Source organism: Gopherus flavomarginatus, chromosome 24 (assembly GCF_025201925.1).
Source record: "Gopherus flavomarginatus isolate rGopFla2 chromosome 24, rGopFla2.mat.asm, whole genome shotgun sequence".
NCBI lineage: Eukaryota > Metazoa > Chordata > Testudines > Testudinidae > Gopherus > Gopherus flavomarginatus.
Genome location: NC_066640.1, coordinates 14,230,048 through 14,249,000, shown reverse-complemented (window position 1 = coordinate 14,249,000; position 18,953 = coordinate 14,230,048). Strand labels below are relative to the sequence as shown.

Here is an 18,953-nt window from a genome sequence, read left to right as displayed (position 1 = left end):
GGGCGAGGGGCTTCACCCCAGGGAACTTCACCCAGGTCCCACACTCCCTCAGCATCTGGGGCTGCACCACCACAGTTCTCTCTGTCCCAGGGCCTCGCCCCCGCAGGCGTGTTTCCCCACTAACCCCTGGGCAGCCCCCTATGTCTCTCTGATCCACCATCACCAGTCCATGCTGCTGCTGCTTCTCCTGCAGCTCTTCCTCGGGCTCTTGCTCTCTCTCACGGTCCTCTCGCTCTCTCGGGCTCTGCTCCCATCCCATCCGTCTCCAATCTCCTGATGGGGAACCCAATCGTGAAGACCCTCGTCTGGTTGGGGACCAGACTCCCGGGGATGCCTGGCTGATGCTCCAGCTGCTCTCAGATCCTCTTGTAGCCCCATCTGGGCCAGGAATCTGCTCCTCAGAGCGGTCCTCCTCCTCCAACTGCATGATTAACTGTGCCTTGGTGAATTTCCCCACGCGTAACCCTCTCTTTGTGCACAGGATCACAATGTCCTCCTTAAGGAGATGGTGATAGACCATCACTTCACCGTTCCCAAGTGGCTCTGGACTCACAGGCCTGTGTGCTCTTGGCTCCCGCATGGTTTCCAGGAAGAACTCCTGATGTGCCAGCCCTTCTCGTGATCACCACCTCTTTGCCAGGGTCGAGCTGCAGACTCCTCCGCCCCTGGGACTGCTCCTGCAATCCCCCGGGGAACCCTGCTACTGCAAAAATCCTTCTCTCTCCCAGGGTCGAGCGGCAAGCTCCTCCGCCCCTGAGACTGCTGGCTGCAGACCTCAGGGGGACCCCGTTACTCCAACAGTCCTTCTCGCTGGTCACACACTCCCAGAGGTTAACCGCCCCCTGAAACCGTCCCACTCTGAGCCTTCAGCATGCCTGGTCCTCATTATCCCTCCTTTGTTTTACTGCTCCCCAGTCACTTACTGCAAGCAGCGCCATTCACAGGGTGCAGTACGTCCCGCCGCTGCCACCAGTTGTCACGGAGTCCCCGGGCGATGCTCTGGAACTGCTCCCCACCAAACCAGGCAGGACTTTGGGGAGCCTCCTCTCCCTTGGAGCAGACTTGTTCAGGGCAAGAAGCTCACACGGCTTCACCTCCTGGGTCTCTCCTTGGAGCATTCAGCATCCTCTGCCCCTCCGTGCGCTTCCCACAGCGAGTCCACCCCAGCGGGGTCCTGGGGAAGCCACCGGGTTCTGCACCCCCACTTTGCAGTCAGACGTGACTCTCAGCCAGCCAGTAAAACAGAGGTTTATTCGATGACAGGAACAGGGTCTAAAACAGAGCTTGTAGATACAGCGAACCGGACCCCTCGGCTGGGTCCATTCTGGGGGGCAGTGAGCCAGACCCCCAGGTCTGCCCTCCACCCTTGACCCCAGCCAGCTCCAGACTAACCACCCCTCCCAGCCCCTCCTCTCTCCTCAGCCCCTTTCCTGGGCCAGGAGGTCACCTGATCCCTTTGTCTCCAACACCTTCAGCTGGCACCTTTGCAGAGGAGGGGCCCAGGCCATCAGTTGCTAGGAGACAGAGTGCCAGGCATTTAGGTGCACTGGCCCTTTGCTCTGCCAGATACTTAAGAACTGCCATGGGGACACTGAGGCACCAACACAGTACTCAGAGAAAACATTAAGAACTTTCCCAGTTTGTCACACTGCTGTCAAACAGAAGTGACTCGGCTAAACTGGACAGGACTACAGCACTGTAAAAGTGGGGTAACTGAGAGCAGATACTGGGTCCCAAAATGAAAGGGCCCATCAAGAACATTCCAGCCTTATTCCTTTTTTTAAGGAAACAAACCTTTCTGCAAAACAGATTTTCACCAACAGCTGTATCCTGGCTGGATTGAAACAAGATTAAAAGGCAGAGAGGGGAAGTGCAGAGCTAGCTGGATCTTTCAACACAGATTCTGTCCAGGTCCCCCTTGAAAACACCAGCTTTTCTTTCCAGGCAGCTAGCTGTGCTGGGCAGACTTGGAATGAAATTTAGCAGACGCAAACTGCCCACAAGGAGGGGCAGGCAGCCCTCGCTCCCGGGCTGGAGAAAACGCCTCCTTTGCGCAGGGAGCTTTGCTCCATCGCCAGGAAAGTTTGAAATCCCTAATTAACAGAAACATCACGTGGGCAGAGGTGTGCGCCGGCGAGAGACAAGCTCCAGTGTGCGATTAGCACCATCGGGCTCCTCTGGCGGGTGAGACCCAGCTCAGCTCAGCTCCTCCCGGGACGGCTCCGGGCTCTGCAGCCGGCGCGCCCCGGTCCCCGCGGCTCGGCTCGGGGAGAGGCAGGGAGCGCGCGGGGAGCAGAAAGTTTAGCACAACTTTTTGGGAGCCTCTTTTATCCCCCTCCCCCCGAGCCCCCAGCTCTGCTCCCCGCGATGCCCTCCGCGTACACCCAGCGCTCCCTGGCCATGCTGCTGCTCTTCGGCACGCTGGCGGCCCTCATGGCGGTGCTCGCCTCCATCCTCATCTTCCAGCTCCAGGCAGGCCGGGCCCAGGCCGGCCCCCCCAGCGCCGTCTCGGAGCGGGTGGCGGGTGTGCTGCTGCCAGTCTCGGCCGTGCTGGCCGCCCTGTGCCTGGTGCTCAACATCAGCTGCCTCCTGCTCTGCCTGCTGCACAGCTACTTCAGCGCCGAGGCGTGCCGGGGAGCCGCGGAGCCGGACAGGTGAGCAGGGGAGGATGGCCCTGGCTGGGGCGCATCGCAGGGTCCAGGGGGGCGGGGAGCATCTTGAGTCCAGGCCCCAGGGCTCTGTCCCCTGCCGGGGGAACCCTGTGGCTCCCGGAGGAATTGAACCCCTGGCGCTCAAGGGTCTGGGGTCTGCATGGTCACCCTCCCCGTGCCAGCCCCCTGCCCCCGGGGAACTCTGCATGTGGAACCCCTGGAGGAGCTGACCTGCTGAGGACTGTTTAAAGGCTCCCAGATTGCCCGGGATAAGTGTGCAGAGAGGAGGGGCAGGAGGACTCAAATAAGTTCCAGACCTCCCTTGGCAAGGGGTAAATGGGAGATCTGCCCCCTCCAGCCATTGCACCAGCCTCCTCTGCAGTTCATGCAACTCCTGTATGGTGCAAAGTCCCACCAAGAGCCCTTTCAGCTGAGCACTGCCAGGCCTGGCACCCTGCTGTCTCCCACTCGCCCACAATCCACCCATGCAGTTCCCATTCCCTGGCCCAGGACTCAGGAGACCGGGGTTCCAAATCCCTGCTCTGACACTGACACCCTGGGCAAGTCACTAGAGCTCTGCCTCGCGTTCCCCATTTTATAATGGGGATCCCAGCTCTGCTCTGCCTTATAGGCGTGCATAGAGATGGGGGCCAGAAAAGCTCCTGGATGAGCTACATTGCTTAGCATCATTATTAGCTACCTGACTATGCCAACATTCATCTTCTGAGTGTCTGGCTGTGGACTCTAACTGATTTAATTTCATGTGTGTGTATTTGTGCTTAGCCACTTTTATTGACTACCAGAGCAAATGTACAGCTGCCTTTACATCTGGTTACATTAACACAGTATTTAACTCCCCCAACACTTGCATAAATACCCAGGGCCAGATGCTCAGCTGGTGCACATTAGTGTCACTCCGTTGACTTCAGTGGAGGGATGCCAACTGAAACCAGCTGAGGATCTAGCTCGAAATATGTAATCCAGTCTTTAGCCAGCAATGCTTGCCTGAGAGATACAGCACTGGAGCATCAGCAGGCGGCTAGAGGAGACATTAGCACACACAGTCCATCCCTGGTAGACTGCAGGAGGGGGGCAATACATTAGTTGAGCACTGGCTATTTTAACCTTCTGTAGTGCTTTTCACCGGAGGAGCTCACAGCACTTTTAGCACATCAGTGAACCGAGGCATCCAAGACCTTAAATGCTATTAGATTTGTTTTGCAGGGAAACGGAGGCACCAAGATTAAATGGCATGGCCTGAGGTCACAGAGTGAGCCAGTGGCAGAGAACCCAGGAGTCCTGATTGTCAGGGGTGGCTGATAGTCCCAGGCCCACTGACTGCTAGCAGTGGCTCACTTTAGCTCCTCTTCTGTGTTTCTAGCTGCTGTGGCTGGCTCACTCGCAGTGAAGAGCCTGGGCACCTGTAGAAGCAGCTGGACAATAGGGGAGCCCAGCCAGCTCTCCGGGCACCACAGCTTCAAAACCACTGACACAGAAGATATTTTAGGGTGAATATCCCTCCTCCTCCCCACACCTCACACCCACAACTAACGCTGCAATTCATTAGCATCCCAGATACTTAGCAGATTCTATAATAGGAAGTGCAAAGTCAGAAAAGAAGGCCAGCTGGCCAGATCCTGCATCTGTTTACCCCAGCTAGAGATCTGGCCCAAAATTCTGTTCTTCTTTGCAGTGCTTACAAGTCGTCCCCCTGTCCCTCCTACTTTTAGGAATTGGCAAGCTGGATTCTCTTGATTGGTGTCTGGGTGTTTTTAAAGGTGACCTGCACAGGAATACGACGCAAGACCCCAAATCATTAACCCAGAGACACATGTTGACTTAATAACTGCCAGCACATTTACACCTGCAAAACCATGTCTGAACACTGCCTGCCTGGGTTCACTGCGTCCCCTGCATGGCTGATGCAGGGCTGGTTAGGGCCAAACACACGCACCTCACCTTGGGTGGGAAGTGAAAAGGGAAAGCGATTTGCAAATATTTGGTTTGAAAATTTATCAAGGTCAGATGACGTCCACACGTACATGCCCCTCGGTGTAACTAACACCATGGACTTCACTGGATTCACACTAGGGATCAATTGGACTAGAGCTGAGTGAAATTAAGAATTTCCATCCTGCGGGAAATTCCAATATTTCAACATTTTGTTTTCATCCTACAGCGACACAAAATGTTAAATATCTACATTTTTCATGGAATGAAGAATTTCAAAAAAGGTCAATTTGAAAATGACAAAATATTTTGTTTTGGCCTTTCCGATCAAAATGAAACACTGACATTTCTCGAATCAAAATGTTTTGTTGTGGATTGTTACACCTGGACTCTGTTGAATGTTAAACTTCATTTCCTTGTGGGGGCACATTGCCTCTTGGGAGTTGTAGTTCAGAAGCCACATGGCTCCACTCTGCCCTGTGGGCCAGGCTCCCTTGCGAGATTACATCTCCCAGCCTGTGCCTGCAGCCACATGACTTGTGCTGGACCATACTGATGAGTTGGAGGGAAACCTGCATCGCATTGTGGAATGTGTAGTTGGACCAGGGAGTCCAGCCCATAGCAAACAATGGGACCCAAATTACAACTTGTGTAGGGCAACATGCACAACAGGGAAGTAGAGTTTAATGTTGAACTGATGAAAAACTAAACGTTTTGGGTGAGTTCAACAATCCAAACATATTTCAGTTTGGGTCCAACCAACCCAAACCAAAACTTAATTTGACTTTCCCAACAGAAAACTGAATAACTTCTGCAAAACTAAAATTTTCCTGTTGAAAAGTCTGATTTTACAGCAACCACATTTTCCACTGGAAAAATCACTGATGGCAAAATTCCCGACCAACTGTAAATTTGACCCAGCACCTAATACTGAGTTCAGATCTTAAAAGTTTTATTTATTTTCAAAGCTCTGCAATTCACCTTTGAAATCCCCCATTAAAACTGGAACAGGTCAATCAGCTAATTTGATAGCTAAATGCAAGGGCATGCATCTAGGTGTGGAGAATACAGGTCACACTTCCAGGATTGGGGGCTGTATTTTGAAAAGCAGTGATTCGTTAATGGATTCAGAGGTCGGGGCAAATAACCAGCTGAACATGAGCTTGCAATGCAATGTGGTGGCTAGGAGAGCAAGTACAGTCCTAGAATGGAAACGCATGAGAATGTTGAGTGGATGTAGGCAGATGTTCTTACCCTTGGGGACGGCATTGATGAGAGCGGTTCTGATGTCCACTCTTTAGGGAGAAAGTTGGAAAGGGTTCAGAAAAGAGCTACAAGAACAATACGAGGTCTGGAAAACCTGCCTCACAGAGAGAGACAAAAGAAGTCCAGTTTACCAAAGAGGAGGTTGAGGTGACTTGATCAGAATCTATAATGGGAAGATTTCTGATAGCAGAAGGGTCTTGACTAGCAAAGGCAGAACAAGATCCAATGGCTGGAAGCTGAAGCTAGATAACTTCAGACTAGGAATAAGGTGCCCAATTTGTACAGTGTGGGTAATCTTAGAAACACACAAATGTCGACCTGGAAGGGGCCTCGAGAGATCATCACGTCCAGCACCCTGCACTGAGGCAGAACCAAGTAACCCGAGACCATCCAGTGACAAGTGTTTGTCCAACCTGTTCTAAAAAATCTCCAATGACAGAGATTCCACAGTCTCCCTTCGAAGCCTGTTTCAGAGCTTAACTACCCTCATAGCTAGAAACTTTGTCCTATTATCTAACCCAAATCTCCCTTGCTGCAGATGAAGCCCATTATTTCTTATCCTACCTTCACTGAACCATTGAAACAGCTTCCCTACACCTCCAGATGTGGTGGAGTCTCCATGACTTGGGGACTGGCTGCCTTTCTAAAACAGATGCTCTAGCTCAACCAGCAGTTATGGGCCTGATGCAAAAAAAAGTGTGATGAGTGAAATTCTCTGGCCTGTGCTGTCAGGAGGTCAGACTCAATGATCTTAGCAGTCCCTTCTGGCTTTAAAATCTATTAATCACACCAAAATGTTCCTGAAGCAATTTGATCCTTGCTTATAGGGATGGAATGTCACTAGTGGGTAGAGGAGATGGAGACTCAGGACTCCTGGGTTCTACTCCCAGCTCTGCCACTGACTGACTGCGCGACCCTGGGCAAGTTACATCCCCTTTCTGGGCCTCATCTCAGAGAGCTAAAGAACCCTATCAGCTTCCTCCCACACACGTGGCAAGGTTCAGTTAATTCCTGTTTGTGAAGATCCTTGGATGCTCCAGAAGAATCACGTCTTTATTGTAGGGCTACCAATAAAGTGTACAGCCTAGTGCAAACAGCTCCCATTAAAGTGAGAGAGAGATGGTTGCAGGGTCATCAGAACCCAGCACTGGCTACCAGGATGAGTCTGTATCTAGTGTGCTGGTGGGAGAAGGAAGCAGGGCTACACACGGCTACTCATGTCTTGGGCACAGTAGGCAAGAGCTTTTGGGTCTGAGCAGAGCTGGTACCTCACCACCCCATTTGGTTGGTTTGCTGCAGTCACAGGCCATTCTGGTGACACAGACTGCCTGTTGCCCCTCTGTTGCCGTTTGAACCATGCTGGAGCAACGGGGGGAGGGGGGAGTTCTCCTACCCCTCACCAGCTCCAGTCCCAATTGCTCCAGCTGCTGTTCCTTGTTAAGCTCTGAGCTTGCCAGCCATAGCTCTCTGCCTTGTTTCTGCATAGGGGGGACCGAGTGCAACCGCTCAAGAAGGGCTGTGAGGGGAGGGCAGCCCTAGCTAACCGCAGGTGCATCTTGCACAGGGTTAAGCATCTAAAGGCAAGACCTCAGACAATGGCATCAGGGCACTCACCTGATCCCATGTCCCCACGGGGCAGAATAATTCTCTTCAGCTGCAGACTGTGGTCTTGCTGTGAGGGGAAATGAAACAGACCCAAGCTGCACAGACCCATCCGAGCTCAGCAAACTGGGAATCAGGACTCCTGGGTTCTATTTTTAGCCCTGCCACTGAATCACCCTGTGGCCCTGGAGCAAGATTCTTTACCTCTTTGTGCCTCAGTTTCCCCGTTTGTGGAACAGGGACAGTAACTCTCTGTCTCACAAGTGGGATGAGAGACTTAATTAACTGATATTACTAAAGAGCTCTGAAATTCAAAGGGCTGAGGAAATTCAGAGGATGTTTCTGTGACCCGTCTAGCTGGACCCAGCCTGCTTCTAACACCAGATTACAGAAAGGTTCTGGATTTCCCTCTGTAAAAGTTGAGAATGTCCCAGGTTCTTTTCATTGTCAGTAATTTATTCTGAGCCCATGAGGGCAAAAGAACGGGGGCGGGGGGAGGGGGCTGGGCTATGATGATGCCATTCAGCAAAGGGCTTCCCACCTATGAGACAGCTGAAGCCAATGCACCAGAGGTGGTGACCTGGGATTTAGATCCATCCTCCAATCCAATCCCAGTGCTTGGGCCATGCACCGTGCTGACGCTGGGCCAGGCTCCAGGAAAGCCCCTCACAACCAATTTGACTTAAATAGTTTGTCCTAAATTAGCTTTCCCCCCCAACCCCGCACTTCTTAAGCAAGGTGAGAGGCTGTCATTGCTTCACCCTTCTGCTGCTGAGGGCATGGGCGTCCCTTGAGAGCTGAGTGGACTGGAGGACTGATGGGAGGCAGTGTGGTTAGAGCAGGGGTCTTAGAATCAGGACTCCTGGGTCCTGTTCTCTCTGCCACTCTTGCTGGGTGATCCTGAGCCAGTCACGTCACTTCTCTGTGCTTCAGTCTCCCCATCTGTAATGTGGGGGTTATACCCCTATGGGGGGGCAGGGTTGTGACACTCAAATAACGTTTGTTTACAAATTGCTTTGAGATCCTAAAGTGGAAAGTGCTGTTATGGTCTAAAAATGCCAGCCCGTGAAGGGTTAATTGTCTCAGCCCCTCCACCCCTATTGACGTGTGATTTGCTGTTGTCTCCGCATGTTGAAGCTTGTGTTTTCATCCTGCCCATCCCCATCTCTGGGGGACAGCCCTATCCCCCCAAGAGGAGCCGGGGCTCTGGTTTCATTAGGGGATCTGCTCACGTAGCAGGAGGCTTTCCCACATTGGGCCTGTCACGCTGCATTACTGCTCCACACTCAATAGCCCCAGCCTGCTCTAAACAAAGGCTGTTTCCCTCTCCCCCACTGCTAATCCCCCAAATCATGTAATTAATAAAACAAAGTGGCTTCTCTTGCTCGACAATGAATGAGGAGCAGGAGCCTTTCCAAGTTCTATTAACAGCTCCTGACTGCAAACTCCCAGCACTAGGCAGGCCCAGACATCCCGGGAATTTGGCATAGAAAAAGATCCTGTGGCCTCCATCTCATTCACCTTGTAACCTCCCAGCCAGGGGAAGGGCTGTTCCCTACAGGGGCCGTTCTAGGGACAGCGTTTGGAGGCTTTCCCCCATTGCCTTTTTCATGCCCGCAAACCCTAGGTAGCCAGATTCCGCAGAAAAGTATAGTGCAATTTTGGTCATGCTGGCCAGAGCACTGGTGATGTTGCCTATCAGGTGGCTGGTCCTCAGGTGGACTTATCACTGCTTTCATCAGCTGCTGGCTAGAGAGCAGAGTTAAAGTCCCTTCCCTCTCGCTTGTTCCTTATGCAGTTACTCCAGATGCAAAAGCAGAGCTGTTACTCTTCCGCTTTCTCAGACTGGGGGAGAGGGGGAGGGGTACAGGGAGGAGGGGTACACACCATAGGCTGAGCAGCTCTTCCATGTCGTGAGTTGTTAGGTCTCAAGTCAATTCCCAATGGACAGAGGTCCACATTACAAAAAGAACTGCCACCATCAGCACTAACTGGCCCCTTTGCCACCAGTTTTTGAGGCAGGAGACTGAACTGCCCTTCAACTCCTGGGGCAGTTCCTCAGTGTCCAGGCCACCACACGCATTGCCAAGAAGGATGTGTGTGCGTGTACTGCTCAGAACAGAGTGCTGCTCCCCAGGGGTTGCCAACCCCTCCCTGTGTCAATCATTCCAAGAGCACAATCTGCCGCCTCTCTCTCCTGGATGAACTACACAATCCTTTCCTTGTCTCCTACAGAGACGGTTGTGCTGCAGCATCTTTCAACCACAACCTTTAACCACACTTACTCCTACAGCACTTTGTGTCCTTTTCCCACTGTGTCACCTCCTTTCATGACTACGTTCTGCTCTCACAATTAACAAGAGGCTGGCGTGCCAGCTTCCTTTGGTGATAATGGCCCATGAAGTCCCATAAGCGGAGCGCTGAGGTTCTGTAGGTCACCTCAGCTGTAATGAAGGGAACAAAGAATCTCAAGCAGCTTTCGCAGGGTGGACAAGAAGAGCTACTGAATTCCTGCTCACTCGCATCTAGTGGCAGGGCTGCCGGCCAGTCTCAAGAGAGTCTTGCACTCGCAGAAACCATCCAGTGTCACAACTGGAACAAGCTGAATCTGTCAAGCGGAAGGGCTCAGACACTACTGGGAGGAGCATGGAATACATGCCTAGATAGGAGCTGACCTTTGATGTTTTATGTGCTGTTCAAAAAGAAGGCCAACCCCTTCCAAAATGTGCATCTAAATGAACACGGCTAGGGCTGAGCTAAGCAAAGCAATTCAGCACTGAGGATGAAAATGCAACCTGGCTTTGCTTAGTTCACTGCATCAGCACTTCACCCTTTCATGCTTTTAAAGGGCGATGGACTTATGGACTAACACGCATCATCTTTGCTCTTTGTTTCTTGCAATAGTCTTTAAAATCGTTGAAATATTTCTCTCTCCCACCAGCCTTTGCCCTCTTTTCCAGCTTGCAGCCTCCTTAGGTTTATCTCCCGCCTTGCCGAACAACAGAACTGAGAAAAACAAGCTCCTGCTTTGTTCGCTTCTTTTATGTAGCTGCATCATCAGTGTTCGGAAAAGTGGTGGTGAATTTTGGCTCCCCCTGCCGGCTGGCTGAACCTCAAAAAGAGCGAACGGAGCATAGGCTCGTTTGTCAACTGGGGATTGTCTCTCTTTGGTTTTCATTTCTCAGCCAACAAAACAGTGAGTGGGGGAACAGGAAGGAAAGATACTGAAATGGAGACAACCTTGCCCCACCACAGTAGAACAACGGCCCAGGCAATCTTCTCCTCTTAGAGCTGCACAGCAGATCTGGGATTAGGGAATTGGCTCCCCCTGCACGCGTGACGCTTCCAGCAACATCCGCATTCTGTGCCTGCAGAGACCGGAGTAGACAGCCCCAGGCACATTGCTGAGGGGAGAATTCAGCTCCCTAGGAGGCAAGGTTAGGGCTTAAAACGCACCTCGGCATCTCTGAGACACTCTAGAACTTGCAGCGAATGCACTTTTCACCCCAAGTCCCGATTTTGGACTGAGAAGCTTTACTGTGTGTAGAAACCCCGAGCCTGGGCCATCAAACTAGACCCAAACCCCAGTCTCTTAGATCGATTTGAATACTGGAGCCTTGCATAGCAGCTCTGCGCTGCTTTACGGAGACTCAGCGAATATAAGATCTTAGGGTCACTAGGTGACAGTCAATCCCCTTGCAGGTCCAGGAAAGGCCTCTGCCATGGATCTCTCTGATCAGATTAAAATGATACTGCACTGGGATCAAGGCAGTGGGCATCACTAGATATTGCTCTATTTTACCACTGAAAACCTCCCACTGACGTGTTTCTCTCTCTTGTTTTGCAGAGCTGACTGGTTCCTGTTGGACAGCCGCATGATTCGGCATGTTGCCATTGGCTTGTTCTGCTGCGGTGTTTCCATCTATTTAGCAGGCAAGGATTTTCATTTCTCTGCAAGCACCGGGATCCCATTCCGCCAGGGGGCGGGCTAGACCCCATGCACTTCATCTAGGGTGCTCAGGCCCCTGCCTCCCCTGGTGCTTTGTAGGTTGCCTAACATCTATTTATAGGTCAGGCTGCAATGATCGCTTGTTTCCAAGCCGATGTCACCAGGTTCCTGAGTCCAGGTTTATTCCTGCAGTGGTGGGACTGGAATCCTGTTTGCAGCCTGGCTGCAGTGTATCTTCTAGCGAGCCCTTCAGCCAACCACCCCTGAGCAGGACACCAGCCAGGGCTGTGCCGGGACTAGGGCCAGCTGGCTTCAATTCCCTGCTGTGCCGGAGGCTCCCTGCATGACCCTGGGCTAGTCACTTAGGCCAGATCAAGGGGGATTAGGTGCCTAACTACCTTTGAGGAGCTGGGTTTTCATCTCTCTGGGCCCCACTTCCTATCTGTAGAGAAGGGATAAGAGTCCTGTTCTGGCTCATGGGAGGTTGTGAGGCGCTCAGATCCTGCACTAACAGAGGCCACAGTCGGACCTGCTGTGCAATCTTGGCCAAGACACTTAGCTTCTCTCTGCCTCAGTTTCTCCCTTTGATGAGGCCATAACACTGAGAAAGGTGCAGAAGGTGGCTGTGATGTTTTGGGATTCAGGGGTGGGGGGAGAGGGACAATAGCAAGTAGTTTTAAAAGACTTTATTGTGACCTGGTTTTTGAGATACTTTAATGTTCTGCCACTTGTTTTATGCAGGAGAAGCTGCAGCACAAGCCCTGATAGGGAGGGATTCAAAGGCACAAGAAACAGCCCCCCCCCACCCCCACATGCCTCTCCGCTGCGCTGGCTTTCTCCCAGAGATTGGTGGGGACAGCACACCTCCGTTCTCCCTGGAGTCTCTCGTAGGGGTGGCAGGGAAGATCAGTTGTAACGGGCAAGTCCCAAAACCCAGCCCTTGGCTTGACACAAACAGGGCGACTAGTCAATGAGCTAGGGGGATCTAGGGCCCTAGCTAGGGCCATGACATCTGCCCACGGAGATCACAGCCCTTCACTGGGCCTTTATACACCATGCGTGGCTAGTCACTTGTGGTTTTGGCTTCAGAAGCTTTTAAAAGAAGTCAGCAGCTCTCATCCCTGCATGTTCCCCGAGACAAGGTGTGTGGGCAGCGTCCTCTCTTGACACCCAGGCCATCCAATGCTGCAAGAAAATAGCAGAGAGCTCACTAGCAAGTGTCATCACTGATGAGCACCTTGGAGGCTCAATGTGGCACAGCCAAGACTCCCCCCAGGCGCCAGCACTGTGGAGAATCCCCCTCGCGCTGCCTCTAAGGGCAAAGGAATTGCCAGGCTGGATCAGGCAAGGTCCAGCTAACCTAGGTTCCCGTCTCCAACTGTGGCCGCTGCCAGCTGCTTCAAGGGAAGGTGTAAGAGTGCTGTGGGGGTGGGATAACCCAGACCCAGGGAAAGTCCCCTCCTGGATCTCTGATGAGCTGGATGCCAGGTTCCAGGGGCCAGGCTGTGGCTCTGTTAATGGAGCCCTTTCAGGAGTGGGGCATTCAGACACCTTTAAGATTTCAAAATAAAAAATTAAATCCAACTATTTAAAAGGCAGCGTGGCCACAGCCAGACACCAGCTGCTGGTAAAGAATGAGCGGAGCAGCACAGAGGAAAAGCAAACACCGAGACCAGGAGAGCGGAGCACACAGGGATTAGTCACCGGTTAAGCCTCAGGAACGGGTACTGTGCATGCCTCAGTGAGTGGGGTTTTCCAAAGCACCCTGGTAAACAGGACTTATGTTCCTAACTCACTTAGGCCCAGATCCAAAAGGGAGATAGGCACCTAAATACCTTTGAGGACTGGAAACTTAGGCGCTTTTGAAAACACTCTCTCCCCACCCAGAAATGGGCCTTGTGGGTAAGTGAAGTCTGGAATCAGGGTTGTGAGGCAGTTGCAGTGTTGCAGAGCCAAGGAAACGGCTTTTGCTCAAATTGAGATGGGATGTTCAATCCAAACTGGACGTCCCTCCCTAACAGCTCGGCCCTTGCTCAGCTGCAAGAGGTGGGCTTGGCCCAGGACCCATTTTCGTTGTGTGTCAGGCGACTGGCCTTATCTCTGCCTTGCTCTCCTTCTCCTCCAGCTCTCTCCATCTACATGCTGCTGCTGTTTGAAATCGAGACTGGAATAACCAGCGCCTGCATCCTGTCCTCCGGGATCATCGTCCTGCTGATCATGGTGATGCACGCCTTCATCAGGGCCTCCCAAGCCTCCCGGCGCAGCCAGTCCGAGCTCTGCCGTACCCTCTACGAGAACGACTCCGCCCGGCGCAGCGACACCCCGGCTAGCGATCTCAACAACAGCAAGAACGTGGCTGCAGCCCGCCCGCGGCCAGAGATCCACCGAGAGTTCTCCTACCCACCATACATAGAGCAGAAGCCCCACCTTGCCTCACCAGCCAGAGGCAGCTTCACCTTGCCAGGAAGCCATAGGCCACTGGCTGAGAAGGACAGCTGCAACCTGCCCCGGACACACAGGACGCTGTCGGCAGAGCCAGGCCTGCTGCAGGTAGAGGGCAAGCCCTGGAACAGCGTCACCCAGGAGATGAGGAATATTTTGTCACGGAAGCCAGCAGCCTCTGGGAAGGATTCAACTTTGGTGTGAAGGCTGGAGTGGGGACGTTTCATCCCAACACTGCCAAGATCTGCATTTCCCTTTAGCTCTTAACATGGGCCACTCTCTGCTCCGTCCCCAACTGAACAGCTGAGATACCTGCCCAGGAGCTCGACCAGATATTGGGCGAGGGGAAATCTACTGTCCCACCCAAATAAAAGGGACTTGGTGTCCCTCCTGCCTGGACTGCACTGAGATGGAGGGGCTTGAGAAGGGTGCAGAGTTTTATAATTGTATCTTACTCCTCCTGAAGCCTGGAGGATTATATCAGAGCTCCTTCCTAGCTGGGCTGGGGCTGCCGTTAACCAGTTTAATGATCGTAGCAGGCAATTAGAGCTGGAAAGGTGGCTCTGGAAAAACTACAGCCTGCTGCATTCTGCCTCTTGCATCGCCCTCCTGTGAGTAAAGATCCTACCCTGGAAACTCAGGTGATGCAGGAGACAGAACTGGGGCCATGACAGCTGTGCAGGACGGAGAGTCATCAAACTGCAGGAAAGAGGGTGGGGGTGAGTGGTAGAGTCACTTGTCTGATTAGAGCTGCACTTCAAAGTCCCTATCACCCCTTCCCTGCTGGGTCGGCCTGAGCTGGGAGGGGCAGACGGGAACTGGCTCCAAACGGCAAAATGCCATTAGTTGCGTGTCAGAAGAGGGCAAAAAAACAACAGCCAGTATCAGCCATAGGAGAGCGGCCGTCCTGTGTGCTGCCTTCTCCCGCAGCCCAGTTCCCCTCTGCACTCCAAGGGTTTGTCCTTGCTGGTCCCTCTCCAGCCTGCTCCCGTTATTCCTTAGCTAGCGCTATGGCGGTTTAGACAGTTCACATGGAAGACTCGCTCCTCAACACAGCTGCTGTATGTTATGGTGAAGCAGAGATTGCTTCCACTCGGAGAGGAAAAACTAGCCACTGCTGGGAGGGGTAAAAGAAGATGCAGCTGGAGAGTTAGATTGAGAGAGAGGAGGTTGGAAGGTGGGAGAGAGGGAGGGGGGGCGGCTGCTGCTCACTGACCTGACCTTGCCCAGCGTTCCTTATCTCCAGGACTGGGCACAGACACAACTCAGTCAACAAGATCACTTCCTGTGGCAAAACCTTTGCTCCAGCATGAACCGCTGTGCCTGAACGCTGGCAGCTGCTGCCTGCCAGAAACACGGCCCTGCATGTAAACACCAGCCTTTGTATTCACTTTTCCTTGGTCTTTAATTGCCTAGAAAGGGCATTTGCAAGGAAACAAGATCTTTGTTCACCTGGCCCTACTGCTGGTTTCCCCACTGAAAAGGATAATCCTGGTGACAGTGCAGTGGGGGCTGCCAGGAGATTAGTGGTTATACAGCTAGGGCTAGGATTGACGGGGCTGGAGCAGGTGAAACAAGAGCCCTGTTTGGTGCAACTGCGCAGTTAGTACAAGAGAGAGTGTCACGGAGTGTGGGGGAGTCCGGCCCTGCACCCCTCTTCCTGGGACCCACAGTGACTCTTAGCCAGCCAATAAAACAGAAGGTTTATTGGACAACAGGAACACAGGTTACAGCAGAGCTTGCAGGCACAGTCAGGACCCCTCCACCGAGTCCTTCTGGGCTTTCAGGGTGCTTGGATCCTAGCTAGGATACCCTGAATTCCGCCCACACAGCCCCAAGCCCAAACTCAAACTGCTTCCCTCCTGCCACTCCCTTCCTTTGTTCCCCTTCCCGGGCAAAGGTGTTTGACCTTTCCCCTCCCTTACCTAGCTCAGGTTACAGCCCTGGCATCGTCCATCCCCTAAAGTCCTCCCCTGCTCTCCCACTCCCCACACAGACAGTCCCTACTGCATCACATCGAGAAATGCACAATAAGAAATAAAAATACAACAGATGGTGCTGGTTACCGTAAGACACACCCAGTTCTTTAAACGAAGTCTGATTCACCATTGTGTGACTTTCCCTGTTAGAACTCCACTGATTTCCAAAACCAACGAGGAGTCCCTGTGGCACCTTCGAGACTAACAAATTTATTTGGGCATAAGCTTTCGTGGGCTAGAACTCACTTCATCAGATGCATGGAGTGGGACATACAGGAGCAGGTATAAATACATGAAAAGATGTGAGTTGCCTTCCCAAGTGTGAGGTCACTCTAACGAGACAATTCAATTGACAGCAGGAGACCAAGGGAGGAAAAATAACTTTTGAAGTGGTAATGAGAGTGGCCCATTTCAGACAGTTGACAAGAAGATGTGAGTAACAGTAGAGGGAAATTAGTATTGGAGAAATTAGTTTTAGGTTTTGTAATGACCCAACCACTCCCAGTCTTTATTCAGGACTCCTCGTTGTTTTTGCTGCTACAGACTAACAGTTGCCGCTCTGAAACCTGTCTCCAAGCAAGGCATTGATTTCCATGTGTTTTATACCAGGAGTCCAAGCACAATGAACTGGCAATAAGTAAAATCAGGGTTTTTTAAAACCATGTTTCCTGCCCTGCCATCTGCAAGGTTTCTTCCAGGCTCCCCAAAGCAGCAGTCTGATTGATGTATTCTGACTCTTGGCTGTGTTACTCGTGTGCTAGCTTTAGGACAGCAATGGGTGCGGCATTGCAGGGAGCGAGTGGAGATGGAGACCACATTGCTAGATTAACAAACCTTGAGCATCACGCTATTAAAACACAGCTGTGTTCCTGAGCACACAGCAATGGCTAAAATACAGAGTTTCTCTCTTTAAAGTGGGGTGTGATTGTGCGGGGTTATTCACCACTCTAGGGAAATGCCAGGCTAACAACCTGTTTTCTGATCTCAAACCCCCTTATGCCCCTTTCTTCCTAGCCCTGGGAAAACCACCTGCTTGTTAAATTCCTTTCTAGTGGAAAGAAACATGAAGTTGTCGCTCCAATGAAAAAATAAAACGTAAGCGACACCCCTTTCCAACTGCCAAGCTGCGTGCAGGCCTTTTCCCATCCCACTTCTTTATGGTGTCTAAAGAAGGTCTTTGGGGCGCCCAACTACCTTTGAGGATCTGGGACATGTGCATTCCAAAATTAACCACCACTTCCCACCGACATAGTCAACATCACTGCGCTTTGCTGCAGTGTCTTTCCATTTAAAGGGCAATAGTCTTCTAAGCTACCTCACACAGACTGACCAGAAAGTTTAAGGGTGGAAGATTTCTCGCCCTTCCATCTGGCCAAAGAGATCACTGACCTGGGCAGGATGAAAAAGGCAGAGGAAGGCCAGTCTGGTCTGAAATCAGGAACTGGCTGGTGGATTCGGGGCTTGCAGGGCAGCGGTGCTGTAAGAAAACAATCACATCCACCAGGAGATAAGGACAACAGTATCCATGGGAGTGTGAAGCACCAGGGCTTCCTCACCTACAGCCTCTAAGCCTGGAGCCCTCCATGTGCAGCATAGGGGCAAGTGTGGCCATTGGACACGTCCATCTTTAATATGAAAGGGGTAGCCAATGGAGGCTACATGGCCCCTATACCTGCCTCCTGGGATGTCAAGACCCACAGTCTCTGTGGCCTCACTTCCAAGAGCTGTTGGAATTTGTTCCATTGTGTGCAAATTAGACATAGCCCCAGGCAAGTCAGCAACATGGCAAAATAGGAGAGCTCATAGCCACAAACATCGAGTACAGAAAGTCACTTGGCTAAACGAGGCAGAATGCCCGGTTCTGTGCCATGTGCTCACAACAGGAAATTCAAGGCTGTTGGGTTTATGGTGCAGCATTTGTGAGTTTCACTCCCACAACACCCCTGACATTCATGCCATTAAGGCTCTTGGGGCGATGGATTGAATATATTAGACTCAGCTCATCTATTGGCAGATGCTGGAGTTGCTTTCCTTGTGCTACACAGCAAAATGCATCCTCCAGCTACACTGACCACTGTAAAATCCCATCCACAGACAGAGCCCCGCAAATGACCTAGTGAACAGTCTCCCATCCAGGCGGGGACCCTGCTTAGTCAGACACTCCCGTCCTCAGCACTAAAACATTCTTTTATTATTGTGGCCCTCGCCATGCTACAAATATATTTAACACTGCACAAAAATGCTACATATTAGCCAAAAAGTACCCCCCTCCCTTCTTTAAACATAGGGAAATAAGTTATTTCGCAGGAAACATTGTAAACAAGAGGCTTTTCTTCCCAAAGTAAAGTGAACCAGAGTTTCACCGCAAGGCAAGGAGCTTATTCTTTTAAATAATAGCCCAGAGTCACGTTACGAGTGTAACTGCTTGGCTTGTCTGTGGTTTGCAGAATAACAGCCAGTGAAGCCTTCAGCAGTCACAGAACAATCATTCCTATAAAGCGGTAGGGCAGTTATCAGAATTCAGGGGGTCAGACTCCCGAGCTACCTGCGGCCCTGAGCGGAATTCAGCCGGTCCTTCACAGCGATGGCATGCTTGAGCAGCCTGTCGATGCTCTCAAAATACACACTGCTGTCCAGCATGTTCTTTATGGCGCTGAAACAGACCAGGTGGAACAGGGAATGCAGTTAATACCTTTGAGGGCTTCACTGGTTTAGAATATATATGCACGCCAGCGAGGGGATGGCTAAGGAGGATTTACAGCTACATTTGGCATTTTGCATCTTCAAACACTAGCTAAAGGGTGGATTTCTTGGGAGAGACTGGCAGGTCTGTATTGCCCTCAACGGCCGAGGAAGAACGGCTGCATCAGACTCAATGAAAAGAACTAGACAGTAACATTTCAGAGAGCCGTGCCAGCTGTCAGCGTGCCTCAGGTCTGACTCTCTGCTGAGATGGGGCCAGTCAGTGCCAGTTGTGGCTCAGTTCATCACTGCCCTGAACCCACACCAGTGCCAAGCGAGCGCAAACTGCCTCCACTCTGATTTCTGCTCCAGGACACTTACTTTGCAGTGGTGCGAATGGCTCCCCTGGGCACCTGGGATGGGAAGGATGAA

The 18,953-nt window shown here is 51.9% G+C and overlaps 2 protein-coding genes across 8 annotated transcripts in view; one reads left to right on the top strand and one right to left on the bottom strand.

Moving 5' to 3' along the window:
- Positions 1 to 18,953, bottom strand: part of LOC127040205 (BLOC-1-related complex subunit 8-like) — an 82,528-nt gene that overhangs the window by 51,750 nt on the left and 11,825 nt on the right. For 2 of the 7 annotated variants that reach the window (XM_050934076.1, XM_050934075.1), the window contains exons 4-5: positions 18,385 to 18,492; positions 17,229 to 17,316 (exon numbers count right to left, since the gene is read on the bottom strand). In XM_050934076.1, coding sequence (XP_050790033.1) covers positions 17,274 to 17,316; positions 18,385 to 18,492 — 151 coding nt within the window. In that variant the 3' untranslated portion in view covers positions 17,229 to 17,273. Of the gene's footprint in view, positions 1 to 12,089; positions 12,970 to 17,169; positions 17,317 to 18,384; positions 18,493 to 18,953 lie in introns of those variants that run through there. The other 5 variants (XR_007771405.1, XM_050934074.1, XM_050934077.1 and 2 more) reach the window with 5 other exon arrangements.
- Positions 2,368 to 14,064, top strand: TMEM221 (transmembrane protein 221). The gene is made up of 3 exons (XM_050934093.1): positions 2,368 to 2,654; positions 11,317 to 11,402; positions 13,544 to 14,064. Exons 1-3 carry the CDS (start codon positions 2,368 to 2,370, stop codon positions 14,062 to 14,064), a joined length of 894 nt encoding a protein of 297 aa, XP_050790050.1.